The 19,211-nt window shown below is 50.2% G+C and overlaps 1 protein-coding gene across 3 annotated transcripts in view; it reads left to right on the top strand.

The window, feature by feature from the left end:
- Sh3rf3 (SH3 domain containing ring finger 3) overlaps window positions 1-19,211 on the top strand; it is a 203,754-nt gene that overhangs the window by 151,217 nt on the left and 33,326 nt on the right. For all 3 annotated transcript variants that reach the window (XM_013154460.3, XM_063229711.1, XM_013154459.3), the window contains 3 exons: window positions 4,359-4,459; window positions 11,435-11,605; window positions 13,833-14,065. In XM_013154460.3, coding sequence (XP_013009914.1) covers window positions 4,359-4,459; window positions 11,435-11,605; window positions 13,833-14,065 — 505 coding nt within the window. The remainder of the gene's footprint in view (window positions 1-4,358; window positions 4,460-11,434; window positions 11,606-13,832; window positions 14,066-19,211) is intronic.

Below are 19,211 nucleotides of genomic sequence, written 5' to 3'. Positions count from 1 at the left end.
TCTGTGTTTGTAGTGTTTGCTGCCTGTGACTCCCAGGCTGCTGCCACTGGACTCATGCTCCCCAGAGAGCTGTTCTTGGACTGCTGCTTCCCAAGGGTCAGGTACTGCTGGGCTGGGCCAGCCTCTTCCTGCTGTCATGGGACACCTGCTGCTTGACGTTCCTGTGGGGGCACAGCCCAGCCCACACCCCACTGTGTGCACAGAGACCAGCCTCCTCCAGGAGTCTTGTGTACCCTTTACCTAGATTCCTGGGGATGCTGAGGGAGAGGTCTCGCATAGCTGTCATAGTGGTGCTAGATCTAATGATGCTCACCCTGGAGTCCCTCCTGTTGCCTCTGCTGACGTGGACAGTTAACAGATGTCTGTAAAGGCTACAGTCCTGTGGCTATTGGGGAGGTACCCAAAGCTCATTCCCTTGTTCTGTCTGACTGGGTTGGGCTACATCCTGGAGTATGGCCATCTGCTGCACATTCCTCTTTCACCTGGGACATAGGCTCTGCATAGGCAGGTGCAAGATCCCTAGCTTCTCTTCCCCTCACCCTCCTGCTACCAATGTCTCTGTGTTGGCCCAGCAGGGTCCCTTGCCTGGCTCCACACTGTCTGCTGCACAATGTCCTAGGGACAGGAAAGAGAAACCCTGTTTCCTTTTGTGCAGCACCATGTTCCACGTGTTTGATTAGCTGGCTTTGTTGTGAGGCTGGGATCCTGAGGTCCCTGTTCTATCTAGCCCTTCAGCCTGCAATGAAAGTTGTGAGCAGGCTATGGATGTAGGTCAGATCCTGACAAAGGGCAAACTAGAGTCTGTGTCCCTGTCCCTATAGTTGAGCTTCCCTGAGCAGGGGTTCTGAAGGCATTGGTAGTTCAGGGTAAGCCTCGAGCTGCCCATTGAGCCCAGAGTGCTGCAGGTCTGTCTGTGTTCAGAGGCTGGCCTGGATCTTCCCTGTTCCTGCCTTCCCACTGGTCACATGCAGGACTATTAAATGAGACAGGAAGAGAGAAAAAGGCGAGAAGGAAGCCACAGACACTTGATGGTCCCAACAGCCCGACACATTCATCTTCTGTACCTCTAGAAAACTTCAGGCTAAGGCTTTGTGGATGATAACACTGAAAAGGAAAAAAACACCATCATAGAAAAACAAAAAAGTGGCAGTTGGATTAGGTTAGTGAAAGGCCCAGGTCAGGTGATAAGAACTCAAGCCAGACATGAAGGAGAGCTCTGGCTTTCAGGTATGTAGCAGGAATATCCCATAGGGTGTGGTGGTAGGAAGCTGTGGGATCTCTAGGGATTGTGATCTTTCCCCACCATGAAGATTTAGGGACAGCAAGTCAGGGACATCAGGGTTGTGGATCAGCTTCCTCCAGAGCACCTGGCTCAGCCCAGTGTGAGGTGGGATCAAGGGGCCTCCCCCTGCCCTGCATCCTGCTGCCACCCCTCTGTGAGCCCTCTGACCTGCTACTCCCTGTGCTCTCCCACCCAGGCCTTCACCACCTCATCCCCACCCATACAACCCACCTATGAGTCTCCCTGAGTAAAGTGGCTCCGCAGTGTGGGTGAGTAGTGCCATAATGAACTAGATCCCTCCTGCAGCACTTCCTACCTGATGGCAGGGGAGCAAATCACCCCCTGCAATGAAAATGATGCCTTCTGTACATAGGGAGTTGGAAATGCCTCTGTTTGATGTACTTATGGTCTCCTGCCTTCCCACCACCGGGCTACCCAGCAGTCCTTGTCCTAGGGAAAGAAGGCAAACCGGAAGCTGGTGATGAAACCATCTGTGGCTCTTCCTAGGGCAGAATCACTTGGTTACAACTGAAAAGTTGCAAAATCCCAGACGGATGTGAAGCAGTCCTATGGTGTGCTTCACAGACTTCAGCTTTCTGCTGTGGTGTTCTGGGGTTTTCACTCTTTCAACTAGAGGTTTGAGAGTTCTGTCCTCGCCTACCACCTCATCATTCTCCTTAGTAACATTGGAGGATTGCTTGTTACACTGTTGGCCACAGCTAGCAATGGCAGTGCTGTCTGGGTGCGTATTAAAAGTTGAATACATAGGTGCTTCTTCAGGACTTTTGTCAAGGTAGCTCCTGTGCTGTCTTCCTGCTACATACTCTCTTTCCCTCTTACTGATCCCAATACCACAGTGACCTGGCCCCTGAGGCTGCCTAGGGTCTCCAGTTTCAGGAGGACCCAACAACTGAGGAAAGGAATGGGGGACCAGGAGCAGAAGCCCTTCCACAGGGGCACGACCACAAAGGACAGCTCTGTCCTTCCTGAGCGCAACCTGGGATGTACCTGCTGAGCCAAGGGCTCCATCCCAGGGTGGGCAGGGGCTGTGGATGCCAGAGGACTGTGGGGAAGCTGAGCTCCATGACCCCTGGAGCCCAGGGGCCGAGCCAGGGATGGCACAGCATATGTGATCCTTGTATGCTGGACCTTGTTGGCCCTGCCTGTGCTGGGCACCTGCCAAGCACTGTTAGCTGGGCCTTTACATACTTCATAAGGATTGCTGGGTGGTTGTTTGGTGCAGCAACTCTGGCACTGCATTCTGTGCTGAGGGGCCAGCTGTTCATCATAGGTACCTGCCTGGGAAGCCCAGCCATGTCCCTCAGTGAGCCATTTAAGCAAAATATGTTGTAGTCTGACCATATCATGACAGAGACCTTCCCATGAAGGGACTGGTGGGCACAGTGTCACAGAAAGTGCACATGACTGTGAAGCTAAAGCTAAGATTTCCACCCATGATCCTAGAGCCAGGACCCACTTGCTGCAGGCTGCTGCAAGCTTTTATTGCAAAGCTTTTACTCCCTTTTTCTTATCTCATTTTACCATTGCCTGACTCTTCTCCCTGGCAAGTCTTCACTAATCTTCTGGGCCCTGGATGATATGAATGAAGCTATTAGACTCCTAAGTGAAGTGGAAACTCCTGAGTTTGGGTAGGGAGCCAGGCTGAGTGGTCAGGGCCAAGGACACCGGACATCTTGGTATCATGTGGATGAGTCTGAGCCCCATATCGTCCTCTGTTTCGGAGACACATGTAAATCATATCTTGCAAAGGAGTGACCGCATGGCACCCACAGATACTACAGCATCCCACCCCTCCCAAAAGCTCCAGTGTCACCCATAGAGATGGCACAGATAGAGCCAGAAAGATAGGGACACTCCATCAGCTTGAGCACATAAATTTAAAAAAAAATGCCGCATGTCCCAACTCCCAGGGGACCAGTGCTGTCACTGAAATGTGGGTCTCCAGACTTAGTACCATGGAAACACACAAGTCACTTACCGAAAGTCAGTTCCCGACTCCCTTTTTTCTGTTCCCACAGCCCACCTGTCTCCCACACCCTCCTGTCCTGAGCCATACTCAGCCTCCAGGCCTCCAACCAGAAACACCTAGATGCTTCAGCTGCTCAGGTTTTCTCCAGTATAAATGGAGTCACAGTGAAGTCCCTGTTTGTGGTTCCATTCTACTGGGTTGATTAATTATACTACCAGATCTAGCAGATTGTTCTCTCTATCTCTGTGTCCCTCTGAGTCAGAGAGAAGCCTAAGTAGCAGAGTTTGGGCTGTGTGAGACTCACGGTCAGTTTCATTACTCTCCTTGTAAACTGGGCAGCACCACCCTGTACATGGGCCACAGCCCTTAGGAGCAGAACTCCAACTTCTCTGTCATTGAAGGGCAGAAAGTAGAGGCCAAGTAATTGGTTATCTCTAAGTTGGAGCACTCCCAGTAGGCTTTAGAGAACATGACGGCTTCTCACCGGGACCCAGGAAAGGGAAGTCCTGGAGACAGAGGTGTAAAGAAGGGGGCCTGGAAGTTAAGTTCAAAAGGGAGAGAGGGGCCCGGGGAGGTAGCTCAGTGGCACAGCACCTGCCTGGTAAGTATAAAGTCTAAAGTTTGATTCTTGGTATTAAAAAAGAAAAAAAGGAAGGTCTTGGAGATGGGGTTAGAGAAGAAGGATGTCCTGGAGATAGGGATGGGGAGGAAGGATGTCCTGGAGATGGGGATGGGGAGGGAGGATGTCCTGGAGGTGAAGATGGGGAAGGAGGACATTCTGGAGATCGGGATGGGGAGAGAAGATGTCTTAGAGATTTTTAAAAGCTATATTGTAGTGTGAAACTGACTGACTTTCTTTGACAGAGATAAGGATAATTAGTTTGGATCTGAGACTAAGCCGAGCCTTCCCCTGAATGTGGGGTGCTCAGAAAGGCCCTATGATGGCTCCTTGGTGCCAGGTATCCTACCCATAGCTTCTCCAGTGGGTAGAGAGCATGATGTTAACACCTGGGGAGGGCATGTGGGGCTCTCTGAGGCCAGCCTGCCCTGTCCCTCTCTTCACTCCTGTCCCTTGTCTGTTTCCAGGACCCTTGCTTGGCTGGACCTGTCCCCACAGCTGTCCCTCGAGCCTCTGAAGTGGATGGAGAGCAGGGCACATCTCCCAAATCTGCGCTGCCCCTGAATGTGTGAGTGTTCCCTCCTGCCTGCCAGGTCCTTCTTCTGGCGTCCCATGCATGCACATAGCAGTTGCACATATGCCTCCATAGGGCATCCAGAGGATGACCACCTGGTCAATTAGTCACAAATAAGGCAGCTCAGAGAACAAAGCACAAGCCTGGCAGAATCTGTAAAGTTGTGGTTCCTGTGCATAATGATGTAGGGATGGCAGCTGCCTCAGCCCAGAGCAGGCCCCAGAGTTTGTGTAGGGGGTGGCTGAGCAGCTAGTGGCCTCAGCAGAAGGCCACATCCAGTGCCACTGCATGAAAACCCCATAAATCACTCGCAGAAGGGAGATGCTTATCTTGTTTAGAAAAATATCTATTAAATTGTAAGTCTTAAGAGATACATACTGTTTACAAAGCCTCCATTTCAGTAGTGTCCTGAAGAATTAGGCCACCTCTGCCTCTTCATGAGTGATGAGTAGTTCAGTCTAGTGGGTGAATGGGTGCCTCAAGGGAGCTTTTGACTTTTGGCAGACAGAAGGATGAGGAGAGAAAGCTCCACCAGCGTGGGTGTACCAGGCACTCACTCAGAACCTGTGTGGTTATAGAATGGGATATATTTTAGAATGAAAAGTGCTTTGAAGAAAACAACACACTGTGTCCCAAGATCTCTGCTGGCTCTGCCATGAGGACAACCTCACCAGGCTTCTGGGATGGTTATGCATCATCCTGCTGTGGAAGGGCACTCGGAGCATCTCTCCTTACCTACCTAACCTGCCTTATCTACCAAACCAACTCCATGAAACAAGGTTGATATTCTCTAGTTTCTGCCTGGCTTTTAAGAGGAACATAGTTCAGTAAACTATACTCCAAATGTCTTTACGTTAAACTTGAGTTTTCACCAGCACTGGGCATGTGATGGTCCTACTGTTCCCAGGGTCTCAACCTGCATGGAACAACACATAGGGGTGTTGGTAGTGCTGTGCTGGGCCTTGTTTGGCATGCACACAGCCCTGGGGGCATCCCCAGAACTGGGAAGAATCCAAAACTTTGCAAACAGCAAAATCTGAACTTCTGCCCCAAACTGTCCACCAAATGTGCAAACATGAAGTGATATGTGGGCACCATGTTCAGTGTTATCAGCCAACCAGGTTTAAAGTTTGCAGTGATCTGTGTGGGGACCCAGCACCTGCAAGAAATGGCATCTGCAGTGCTGTTGTCTTTGGACCTCCTCCTGGACCAACTCCTGCAACCTCTCTGCAGCCAGGGGCTGGAAAGACATGCTGGAGTGCACTCAGGAGGGCATCCCTGAGGAGACCTGTCTTGCTGGGGATGGGCCCCATGCACTTCCCCACAGGACAGAGAGCAGGGCACAGGCCCAGTGACACGACTTCATCCTGCAAATGCATGCTACGCATGGACTCCCTGGGTGCAAGATGCCCTCCTCTCCATATCAGCTCCAAGAGTGTCCTTCACTCCTTGGGAGCTGGGGACATTCCTCAGTGTTCTGGATGGCTCTTGACATTGGGAAAAGTGGGATTGATCTCTCAGTTCCTCAGGTCCCTCTGAGGTCCCTGGAACCCTCACCTCCAGGCACAGCTGCTCTCTAGCTTGAGACTGCATCTGAGTAAAAGGGAGGGACACTCATAGATCAGAGAAAGTCCTTCTGAGAATAACTAGGACTCTTGGCAACTCTGCATGAAGCAGAGAGGTTAGGACATAGTGAGCATGGTCGTTTGACTGTGAGGACATCTGAACCATGCTCAGGCACAGGCTCACACACCTCCAGTGACACACAGCATCCATTCTCAATATCACATTTGCTGCTTTTCCTAGGGAGTGAAAGATTATCTTTACTCCTAGTATATCAGGTCCCAACCTAACCTTCACCACCTTCTTTAGCTCTGAGAAGCCAGCATCCCCATGGTGCCAGAGGCAGATACCACGACAGGGATACAATTGCTCCGTGTTGCTTATTTCCCCAGATTCCATAAATCACATTCAAAGTTGGAACTTGAACCAAGATGAACCATCTGCACAGAAACAGCTGCAGAACTGTGCCGCTGTGTTGGCATCTAGAGAGTGGTGGCCTTGGGTTGCAGGCCACTGCCTAATGGGTCAGCTGTCATAGAATGGCTCTGGGGACCCCATGATCCTCCTCATCACAGAGCTTTGTTCATCCTGGGCCCAGGGGCCTGAGTGAAGACCAGACTCAGGCTGCGCTGCTGGCAGCAAAATCTGTGTGCTGCCAAGGCCCCTGGCATTGATCTCTTGGTTTGAGGTACCCTGTGCTGGAGGGTCTTGGGGTGTACCCTACCTGCAGAGATGCTGCCCCACATTCTGCTTTCCCACCTACAGTGCTGGAAGTTCTCTCTGCTATTTTTGCCTTTCACCATTGCCACTATTATCCTGAGGCCTGTGAGCATTCAGCACCAGGGACATGCCCAAGAACACTGCACCCCACAGACAAGGTGAATGGGGCCCCAAAGCCACTGGCCTCCCTGTGCTTTGGAGAGGCCTGCCGGGGGCCTCCCCAAGGACACAGTGGGACCCCAGGCCCGAGACACGGATTGTGGATGTCCCAGGAGCCCCTGGAGCAGGCAAGGAATCGGAGGGCCCAGTGCTATAGACCACAGATGAGGGGCCAGGTGTTCTGCATGGGAGACACCAGTCCCTAAGCTGCCTCCCTGCCACAGACTCTGAAACACAGAACCGTCTAGCAGAGCTGTGTTCAGGAGCCAGAGATCAGAAGAGCACTGCCAGCTCAGTTATGGCTCTATCTCAGGAAGACACAGTAGCAGCCATGTGCCCCAATCCAACATCCAGTCACTTTGCAGCACTGAGCTTGGATGTGGGGCCAGCAGTGACCATGTGCAGACCCGGACCTGGCTTTCCTGTCATGTCACCTGTGGAGCGGGGAGCTCCCTGAATTTTGTCCACCTCTTGCTGCCCTGGCTATTGGGAGCCACCTCTAAAGGTCCCCATGTACCAGTGGCCCTGGTAGGAATAGGGTGGAATCAATCAACTGTCTTTGCAGGAGGGACATGATAAAACCTTTCCAGACTAGAAGATATGAAAGCCAGGAGAGGTGCCAGAGTTCAACCACTGGAGCCCTTGCTCATCACAGTGAAACCACAGTGCAGTCTGTAGATAGAGAAGATGACTGGGCTCATGCAGTTTGGGTACTGAAGAGTGGGGGGATGCCAGTGGGGTACAGGCATGCCAGTGGAGTGCCTCATGGGGCCCCAGAGCCTGCCTGGCCATCCACTCACTGTACAGTAGGCACTACATCAGGCACCTGTGGGGTGCAGCCCATGTGTGTCTGACCTGGCCTATGCTGGCTCTGGAACCTGTACCACGAGGCCATCCATGTAAACCACTGTGGCTGTCACTGGAGCTGGGAAGCGGCACGTGCTGAAGGTAGCCTGTCAAGGTTGAGAGGCAGGTGACCTGCCAAGATTCTGGCAGCAGGCAGAAAGGGCCAGGCAACTCCCTGGACACAGGTGGCTCTTCCAGTGTTGCGTGCAGACACATTCCTTCAAGTGACTTGGGAGACACACATGCAGGTGACCCCACTCCTGCTGGTGTCCCACCTCTACATAGCCACATGCCAGGTGCTCCACTGCCTGCACAGCCAAGCCTCCAACACACTGGGGCTCACCTCTGAGGTACTGTAAGAGGAACAAGGAAGAAGAGCGGAGGAAGAGAAGAAGAAAAAATAGTAATAGGAAAAGGAGGAAGAGATGGAGTAAGGAGGGGAAAAAGAGGAGGAAGAGAGATGGTAGTCAAGAGAGAAAAGGAGGCACAAGAAAAAGAGGAGGTGATAAAGGAAGGAAAGCAGGAGGAGGAGACTTGTTCACATCTAGGGTCACTAGAAGCATACCCCCAGAGGCCAGAACTTATCTAGTTAGAGGAGACAGCACATTTCATGAAGATGAAACGGCCAAGAGCATCAGTTCCTGTGCAGCCTCCTATATGAGGACCACACTGCCTGCATCCAGCTGTATCCCTGAGCCACACTGATGGCTTTCCAGACTAGGACTTGTACGCCCATGATACACAGGAGCATGACGGATTCCCAGCCTCTCATCCTCAGTTTCCCCAACCATGGAACTGCGGGGTTCTAGGCATACAGAGAAGGCCTTGTGTCTGAAAGTGGCAATGGGTGCCTGCCCTCCCCTGCCCACACTGTCTCTCGGCAGCCCTATGGTGGACTCAGCTCTGTTTGGAACACGGGTAAACCTGACCCAGAACACCAGTGTCTGAGGGCTGTCGGCACCTCAGAGCTGCTGATAAACACAACTCCACAGGCTTCCCACTGCCAAAGAGCTGAATGTCCTGCTGAAGAGGCTGAATGTGGCACATAATCTGAGTCTGTCCTGCATACTTGAAGAACAGCTCTCACAGACTGTGCCTTAGGAAGTGGAGTGTGGCACAGCACTGGCGTTTGCACCTGTGGGCCACCCCATACAGTGGGCCAGTGGGCACTGAGACCAGCATGCTCAGCCAGACTCCTCATAATTCCCCATTTTCCTGCCTGTGATATTTTATTGGGAACCATGTCCCTGCTTAACTGACAGGATATTTTTCTGACCTAAAGGTCTTCAAGTGACTTGAAGCCTGGATATAGAGAATTCTCATCTTTAATTTGATGGGTAGGACAGAAACACACAGTTCTTGTCCCAGTAAATGAACAAGAATCCTCTCAGGATAAGTGAAGGTCATTGGTTCCTCCCCTTGCCATGAGCTCTGTCAGCTGATTTTAATGGCTGCAGACATTTATCACAGTGCTGACACTTCCTCTTCTATAAGGGGAAGATTCTCAACTGAGAGGGAGATACTTAACTGTGTCCATGGATCTGGGTGAGTGTGGTGAGTTTCACAGAGACCCTGTTCATGGCTCTCAACTCCCTTACCTGTTCTCACACAGGGCTGGCTTACCCTGTCTCAAACCCAGGGTCCCTGTGTTATTTTTCCTTCAAAAAATATACCTTGAAAGCCTATCCTATACCTAGGACTGAGGAGGCAGCACTGAGCCGGCCTAGCAGAGTGTGCAATGTCCAGGAGCTGAGGTTCGAATGCTGGGCAGAGATAGTAGGCTTCATGGTGCACTGGGGAGCCCTGAGCTGTGAGCTGGGCTTTGCAGGAAAGCAGAGCTGCTTGGATTCTGGGCCCCAAAGAAGCGGCTTTCTTGTGGGTAAATGCCAGAGGAGCTAGGCCAGACAGGTCACCACAGGGTGGTGCTCCAGAAGTGAGAGGACGGCCCTGGTGGCCTGGCCTTCACTCAGCAGTGTTACTGGGTGGAGACACCGCAGGGCTGAGGTTTGGGCAGCTTACAGGTCCTGGCTTATTCAGAGTATGGGCTGCCAGGCCCTTAGTTGAGGAGGGCAGCAGTCCCTGAGCAAGGCACCTGGAAGTGACTCTGCCCCAGTCCTCTCCCTTGCAAAGACACTGGGGAGGTGGGAGCTGCATTTGAACTCTTGACATTCTGCTGTGGCTGAATGAAGGTGTCCCAACATAGTGACAGACTGGGTGACCCCAGCAGAATTCACATTTTAGTTACTTTCCTGAGGGTGGCTGGCAGCACCCAGTAGGTGTCATTTCTGTCACTTCTGTCTCCCTTCATGCAGCCATCACTGCCCCCTCCCCTCCTTGCCCCCAGCTCAGTGCTGTGGACTCATAAGGCACATGGCCCAGAGGAAATGCTGTCTTCATCTGCTGTCCTCTCCCAGTGTCCTCTGCAGCTGCAGTCATCACAGGCAAAGTTACACTCTGCTCTCTTTTATCTAGGACAGGGACATCATGAATCTATAGGCCCATGATGGGAGAGTCCTCCAATGTCCTCCCCAGGGCCTAACTGCTCCCAAGAGTCTTCACAGGGGAAGACAGGTTACAGTGTCCCCAAATGATGCTGACAACCAAGGCTGCACATACCCCTTACCTTGTGGTACCAGGGAGCTGCATGCCTGCAGAACTGGGATGTTAGAAATGGGTGGCAAATCATATTTTAAATCCAATAAATCTTCAGAGTCAACAGCATTCTCATTTTGTTCTAGAATATTCTTTGGGATGGGAATGTGGTTTAGTCACAGAGCCAAGTGTGAGGCCCTATATTTGATCCTCAGAACCACAAAACACAATTTGTCTCTATGATGTTCCTCCTGGAGTTTGACCCTAGGGAAATGAGCCCCATTTCTGCTTCTGGCCCCCTAAGAAGGGCCCTCCTGGAGTTGGGATGCTGTGCAGTCTTTGGGCCTCTAACCCCCAGAGCCGTATCCTGCAGCAGCTAGGAACACACAGTCCCCAGGTGGGGTTAGCTTGTCCACCAAGTAGCCAGTCCAAAAACCAGATTCTAGAGACACCTTTCCTGAAATTCACCTGTCACCTCTTGTGGGGCTGAAGTCCCACCAGCCAGGTATCCTTAGACTTCTGCAAGTTTATGTGTCCTCACTAGCAACTTGGCATGTTCCTAAGGGTCTGTGGCAAAACAGACCCCAGGTCAGGGTTGCTCCACTAAGTTGGCTTAAAAGAAAAGCAAAAGTCATCGTCCAGATATGGCAAGGAAGTGTGCACCCCAAGTGTCCCTGATAGAGGTTACCATTCCACAGAAAAGACCCCTTTGCTCTCCCAGACAAGCAGGTATGTGGACCTAGCCAGGTCCCGCTGAGTGAGGAAGGTCTAGCCTAGGATACTAGCCTCACACTCAGTTTTCTTTAAGGATTTTTCCTGCTCAGAGCATTGAACTTGAGACAGCATTAAGCATACAGAACCACTGCGAGGTGCAAAGATGGGGCCCCAGATCTGGTTCTGGGCTTTAGAGCACATCATTGTACCACAGCATGATCCCACACCTTTTCCAGAGCTGCTCCATGAGCACAGCATGGGAGGGTGTGTGACTCTAATTGCACAAGCCCAAGTATGAGCCCTGTGCCTGTCCTGCAGCCACCGTATCCTAGGAGGAATGTGTTGACCTGGTCCTTGTCTTGTCTCCACTTTCAGGTACCTGGCTCTCTATGCCTATAAGCCTCAGAAGAGCGATGAGCTGGAGCTACGCAAGGGCGAGATGTACAGAGTGCTGGAGAAGTGCCAGGATGGCTGGTTTAAAGGTGCCTCACTGCGCACTGGCCTCTCTGGGGTGTTCCCCGGGAACTACGTGACACCTGTCTCCAGGTGAAGGTTGATGACTGACCTCTGGTGCTTTGGAAACTACAGTAGCCATGCTGAGCTGGGCTGGGCTGGGCTGGGCTGAGCCTATAAACCCTGCTGTAAGCTCTCCTGGAACGAAGTCTGCTTGGCTCCCTTCTGGACACTGGCCAGCAAGGAGCTAGACTTGGGGGATTGGAGATCACCAGAGAGCCAGGCTTCAAGTGTGCATGTGTGCTTATGTGTTTACACAGCATATGCAGGGCAAGTAGTGCATTGTGCAGCATATCTGCTTGTATGTGTGCATGTACATGCGAGTGTGGTATATGTGCATGTGGATGTGTGTGATGTGTATGTGTGTGTGCTAGTTTCCTTGTGCACATACATACATTCACAGTGAATGTGCCACCTTAGTGTGGATGTCAGTGTGAGCATAGTGTTTATTTCTGTGCACTGCATGTACGCTTAGTGTGTGGTTTGTGCGTCTTCACACATAGTCCTGTTGTATGTAAAAGCAAACTCACAAAAAGGAAGGGTAAAACATGCTTTGAGCAGAAGCATTTTTAACAATTTAGATTTTTCTTTGTTCTTTCTAGGAATTCTGTGTTATACAGTGTCTACAAAACAGAAAGGGCAATTTTATAGATTCACTGAAGTGACCAAATTTCCCTCTGATCAGAGAGTCAGTCTTGCCCATGGCAGCCCTGGCCTCTGATCTGTGTCCCCACTGTGGGCATGGTGGTGACCTGAGGATGGTGGTGACCCAGAGCTCATTTGTCCTGGGAAGAAGACTATGAGGATATTTAGTGATTCTGGGCCTTGCAGGATTTCAGATGGGTTCTTGCTATCATGGTGGCTTTGGAATGCACAGGGCTGGATTAGGTTAGGACTCCAGGGTGAATTCCATGGTTCAGGGGTGTTCTTTGGGACCCCTGCAGAATGCTAGGTTTGCCACAAGGGAGGCTTGTGGGAGAGAGGCTTAGGTGGCCTCAACATGGAAAAATCTGAGAAGCCCTTCTGTCTCCTATGACGATGTAGGGGGAAACTGAGCCAGGGTGCCAGAGAAGGCCTCCAGCTGGGTTTTCCCTAAGCACACTCACAGCTGACCATTGGTTGGGCACCTCAGCCAACTGCACCTCCACTCATGTACTTTATCCCATGGAAACAGCCCCCTGGTGGGGCTCCTTGGAATGCTCTCCTGCATGGGGTCTGGCACCCAGGAACCATCTAAGCCCCTCTAAGTTGTGGAAAACCTGTCCCATGGCACCTCCCATGCCACATGTCCCCAGTGACCTGTTGCTGAGAGCAGCTCATGATTATGGCCAGTGCAGCTTTGTCCCCTGGGTTCCTTGCATGTCATATACATGTACCAGGTGCACAGTAAATTCAAGTTGAATAAATATGGGAAATCTGGTGAGTTTGATGCAATGTCATCCCGAGGGCTTTCTTCCCATTGTTCCAGGGCCTTCCTTGCAGGCTAGAGGGTATTGCTGGCCAACTCTGAGCTGCAGAGAGACGACACTAGTCCTGGGCCCTGGGAGTGGCTCTTCCCCCACAGTTACTGGGCAGAGCTACCTTGGGCACTGTAGGCCCCTCTCCTAAGCTCTTCCTGGCCCCATGGTGCCATGTGGGAGGTGGAGGAGGCAAAAGTCTGTCTGCTCCCATGCCTCTCCAGTATCTGTGAGACGTCCTGGAGGGACTGGGACAGGATATTCCAGCCCAGAAGAGAAAAGATATTCCAGTACCTGTTGCTTCTGCCCCCAGACTCTGTCCTAGCCTTCATCCCAGGAGCCAGCTGTGGATGTATATAGGTGATTAGAAAAGCACCACAGTAGCTCGGGTTCTCTAGACAGTGGCCTCATCTGGAAGCTTTGGGTGAAAAGCACTTCCTTCTGGTCAAATTGCAAGTTCCCTGGAATCCTCAGGAGGAAGCAGTGCTGCCTGTCTTGTCCCTACCCCATCCATCAGATGTGATGAGGTCATCCAGTGCTCAAGCTGTTGTTAGGATGTATGGAGGCTGTGCTCTGGTGCTAGATATTGGGCAGGTATCACACTGTCCCTTGGGGACCCCCGCTATTTCTTGAGTGTGCCACCCAGGTTTGTAAAACATGCCTTCTGCTCACCTGGAGCACTGTGAGGCATTGATTAGGATTTTTCTGGGCCCCCATAGCTTCATCTGTTAGCCCATAAGTGACAGTGAATGACATTCGATTCATCTGAATGTCCCCTGACTTGACTCTGTTTGCTTCCTCAGGGCTCCTGGAGCAGCTGCCCCACCCCGGAATAGTGTACTTGGAGGGTCTCCTCTGGCCAAAGGCATGGCCACTACTATGCACCCTGGCGGTGGCAGCCTGAGCAGGCCAGCCCAGCCCGTCACTACACCGCAGGTTCAAGCCCCACACCCAGCTGGCTCCCCGCCAACGAGCAGCTGTCCCCGCCACACAGCCCAGTCAGCCACTGGCCAGACGCAGGGACCTCTCTCTGCAGGTATGGATATGGATGCGGGGGCCTCAGAGCTGGGACACTGATATGAACGACACATATTATAAAGCATGTTTTGGCCCAGATCTTGAGTAAACCACCATGGGATAAGTTGATTCTGCACATTACAGTCTTAATCTGCTGATCTTTGGGAAGTGCACTTATTCTGTTGCTTCATCCTGGAGCAGAAATGAACTAGGGAATTCACAAGTTTTATGAGTGGGTGGCAGGGGGACCTTATGGACTAATCAGAATAGCATGGCACCCTGTGTGTCCAGAGAAGGCATCTGGGATGTGCGGAGGCCCTTTCTTGGGGCATTACAGTGCCTCCTGCAAGGCAGCATCTAAGAAGACATGGTTAGCAAAGGTCAGAAGTCCCCTCTCAAGTGCCAGTGCCTGGAGGGAAGACAGTCAGCTTACGGCAATATTATCAATCCTTGGGATAGTTAGAAAAAGTCAGTTTGGTGCCAGGATGGCATAAGGGGATTTCATCTGTGGGATATAAAGCATTGGATAACCATGTCTGCTTAGAGGATGAGCCCTGAGCTAGTGAGCCCTGCTGAGGCTAGGGGCAGAAGCTCTGGGACACATGCCACATCGCTTTCCATGCCATAGCAGAAGCCACTCTGAGTAGGAGTGTTTCCAGGAGAATGTCCCCTTCCACCCCATCCTGATTCTCTCGGAAACCATCAGTTGGGGGTGAAAGGTCAAAAGGAATGTAAGTCCTCTGGAGCCATAAAATGCAGGAAATGACTCACTACATGTCTCCAGAAAGCAGCTTCTCAGGTGTAAGTAGTCAAGATGGTATCAATATAATGGAGGCTGTGTTTCTTTAAGTACCAACTGATAGAACGGGATGAGCAAAGGGCCCACTTTTCGAGATTCATTGTCCACATACCCCCACCACTGTGGCCTTCATGTTTGCATGTGGACATAACTTCTGTGGGCCAGGAAGAACTAGGCAGCTTTGCAGGAAGACCAAGTTGGTGTGAACCCATGAGAATCCACAAACCAAACAGACTTGATGTCACTCTGCTTCTTGACTCATGCTGGCCCAGCAAAAGGGCTGGAGTGTGGGAGGAGGGATGGTGAAGGAACCTGGGGGAAAGAGGTCCTTCCCAGAGTGAGCTCCCAAGTGAGGCTCAGGCAGGGAACAGTGCGAGGTGTATTTTAGGTGGAGGAAGGACAATCAGGAGGGCAGGAGTGGGAGACAGTGGGCTATGTACAACTGAAGGCACCAGGCCCTCTTCACCTGCCACTCAGTGTGCTGTAGTTCCAGGAGCCCAGCCACCCAGCAGGAGAAACATAGATTTCATCACAGGATGCTGCCTGATATACAGATTGCACTGTGACTTAGGTGGCAAAGCACCCATGACATCCGAATTTCTTCAGTGGGCCCCAAAGACCTGGACTCAAAACCATGGCATCAGTTTCCCTTTTGTGAAGTGACAGTATACTAGCACTCCCATCCTGGGAACCAAGTCAAAGTCCAGGACTGGGACAAGTTAACTGGGAGAAGGATGATGGCATGCAGCCTGGAGGACACCACAGGAAACTGTTGATGGGGAAGATAACACCCAAGACCAGATGCAAGGTTGGAGAGCTATGGGTACTGGTTGATGGGCCCAAGTGATAGGGGCACCCTTATTGTGCCAGCATCACCTCACACATCAGGATCAGGCCTCATGTCGGGAAGGGCAGCCCTGCTACTGGCTATCCTGTAGATGAGGAAAGAGGTTGCTTTCTGGGTAAGGAAGTCATGAAAATAGCTTTTTTCAGGGGCAGCAGAGTGGAACCAGGTGCCTGGTATCTGACACCCTCCTTTGATCAGGGTGGACCTCTGACCTTTGATCATGGCCTGTAGGTATCTGCCCTGTAGGATGCCCTGTAGGTATCTGCTGCAACACCCCCAAGATCAGTCCTACCAACCAGAGATCTCATGGGTGGGCACTAATCTTGTATGTGTGTCTTTTCTATTTAAATTAGCCATGTGTAACACCCAAGCTTGTACACTATCTGCAGCAGTATTTTCTGTCTGGACCTCAACACCTTGCTTTGTGATGATCTCAGTGTTCTGATGTTCCCATTGAGCCTGTGTGGTAGGCTTGTGTGACCAGTGGTCCTCATCTCAGTTTCTGTATTAGTCAGAAGCTTGCTGGGGTGCACACCAGGCAGGGTCCAGGACACTGTCCTCCTGGGTGTGAGCCTTGCCTGGCAGGCAGACTATGCACATGTCCAGGCTTCAGGCTCTGGCAAGGTAGCAGTGCTGCTCCGTACCGGAAGTGCACAGCCTGACACCATGCCCTCGGCCTGCTCGGTGCTCTCCTCACGCTAAGTCATCTAGAAAATGTTTTAGTTCAGAAAGAAAACAGCCCTCCTAGACCTTTCTCACTGTATGCATGAGCCAGCAGGAGCCAAAGAAATTGGCAGGGCTGGGGCAGCTTCATATTGTGTGGTGGCACTGGCCTGTCACCATGGTAACCACAGTGGCATGGCCAGAATTCTCTTTAATTGGTTAGTTTTACACTAGGAGAGTGAAACACAAAATGGTTAAATGGTCCCGTCCTGCATTTCAACCTCAGATCTGTCCCCCACATTTCTGCCACAGACAGGTTACAGAATGGCTCCCACCAAGGCATGTCAGTAAATTAAATGCCCTGAGTTCCCACATCATTTCCCACTTCATTCTACATTTAGAGAGTGGAAAAACGTTGTTGACAGGACAAGTAATGAATTGTTCCCTGCAGTAATTGCCCATTTCAGCAGACCCCAGCCCAGCAGCTGGGAGGCATTTCAACAATGATCTCATCTCATGCCCAAGGCAGGCACTTCGACAAAGGCTTAATTGCATCACCCACAGCATCCAATATGATTTGTTCTGCTTGACTAACGCCACTCCTTTTCCAAGGACAGTGCATCCCACATTCCACCATCACTTGGCAGAGACAAAAGTCCCAACGTTGCCACTTATTTATCAACAAAAAAGCACCAAAAAAAAAAAAAAAAACCTGAATGTGGACAAGGCACATTCCAGGAGACCTGCAAGTATAGAGAATCAGAGACCATTTCTGCCCTGGTTAGAGAAAAGGACATGACACAAATTCCTCTTGTTGCTATGTGCAAAGTCCTGGAGTAAAGGCACCGCCAGGTATCAAGCAAACATGGAGGAGAGGGATCCATTCAGATCTAGGAGGGAAGTGGATGAAGTGGGAACACATACGGGGAATGTTCAGGAGGAGGTGATGATGCCTGGAGTTCCATAAGAAATGGGACCATCTAAGCAGAACAATGGGCAGAGAAACCACCAGGAGGTGGGTGGCAAGGAGGACAATTGTGTCCTGCCTGGGTTTGATGGGACTGTAATAGTCGTAGAAGGAGCTGTCTGGGAAGGAGATGACAGTTTTGTGCAGGTGATGAGTGGGGCATGAGCAGCTCGAAAAAGCCAAGGCAAGTCCAACCCTAGAACACAAAGGCCAGGTGCACTTCGAGATAGGGTGAGGCCTGAGAAACCTGGACAAGCAAAGCTGAAGAGGTGCAGACAGGGTTTACCCTCCTGCCTGAGAGAGCTGAATGGGAGACAGTGTATAAAATGACAACTTTTGATGCACCAGGCATCAAACCGCCAAGGTTGTTAAACAAGGAACATATATATTCAGAAGATCCTATATACTAGAGATCCTGAAAAGATCCAGATCAAACTTCTAGAAATAAAACTGCAATGTGTGAGATAAAAAATAGCCTGAATGACAATACCCTGGAATTAATGACACATTAGACATTACTGAAAAACAGATGAGTGAGCTTGAAGCTATAGCAAAAGAACCTGCAAAAATTGAATCAGAGAAAAAGGAGAACTTTAAAAAATGCACTAAACAGCAGTGAACAACAGGAAACTCTTAAGTGGCCTGATGTATGTGTAATTGGAATCCCCAAGGTGAAGAAGAAAGAAGTAGGGGCACATGTGAAGAAATCATGTGAAGAAATAAAGACCCAAATTGTCCTAACTTTGAAGAAAGCTGCCCCCACAAGCAACTGAAGACAGTTACACTAAGACTAGTCAAATCCAGTTGTTCAAAATCTGTGATAAAAAATCTTAGAAGCAGCCAGAGGAAAACTGTGTTAATATAAAGTAAAAAATAGATAAGGGTTAAGATCATTTTCTTGTCAAGAGAAAGCAGCAGAGAAACTCAGAATTAACTGAGGGAAATGTGTCTGTCTGTTTAGGACCCATATCCAGCAAAAATATCTTTTTCTATATCATTCCAGTTGTAGTATATGTGCTGCCAAAATGATCACAAAAATATCTTTCAAAAAAAGGCAAAATATTCAGACACAGTAAAGCTAAAAGACTGCATCATCAACCAACTCACACTATGAGATATAAAAAAGTTCTCTAAAGAAAGTTGACATCAGATGGAAAAGGACACCTTTGCACTAGGGACAGAGAGCACTAAAAATGGTGACTAATAAAGAAACATGATATCCCTTTATTATTTAAAATATTAAGATACAGCTATTTCAACAAAAATCAAACAATCCAGATTGGGACCTGCGGCTTATGTGACAGTAAAACATACCATGACATAGTACTGAGCTGGGGCAAGGGACCTGGAGCACCCTGTGCCATCACAGGACTCTCATGCTGCGTGGAAGGTTGTGGACTCCCTGCTAAGGAGGCTAATAAATGGATATGCAGGCACTAGCTGTAAAAGCAGAGTCGCACCAATAAGCTAACGGAGAATATAACATGGAATCATTAACAGTCAGTCAATCCAAAATAAAGGATAAAAGGAGATGAAGGTGAACACTAGGCATATGGGTTAAAGAAAAAATTCAGAGCAGGATAGAAGTTTCCCTTAATCATAGAAACAATCACATTAAATGTAAGGGTCCAAATAACCCCAAATAGAATTAAGGATAGATGACCAGATATTTAAAAGCAAGTAAATAAAACAAATAAAAGTTAAATGCTGTGAACAAGAAATAATGTTTTAATACTTTAAAAACAAAAATAGATTAAGAGTAACGGGAAGAGACAGGAAATATACATCCCTGTCATTAGTGGCCTTGTACTCTGAAATTACCTTGAAGGCTGAGTAGATGCTCCAGGTGAAATGGTGTGTACACTCACCTTGCACAGATTCCAATCCTG

The sequence above is a fragment of the Cavia porcellus genome, unplaced genomic scaffold (assembly GCF_034190915.1).
Source record: "Cavia porcellus strain 051 isolate PalLab524CR breed Dunkin Hartley unplaced genomic scaffold, mCavPor4.1 scaffold_18, whole genome shotgun sequence".
Taxonomy (NCBI): Eukaryota; Metazoa; Chordata; class Mammalia; order Rodentia; family Caviidae; genus Cavia; species Cavia porcellus.
The sequence above is the reverse complement of the archived record's forward strand: the minus strand, read 5'-3'. Positions and strand labels throughout refer to the sequence as shown.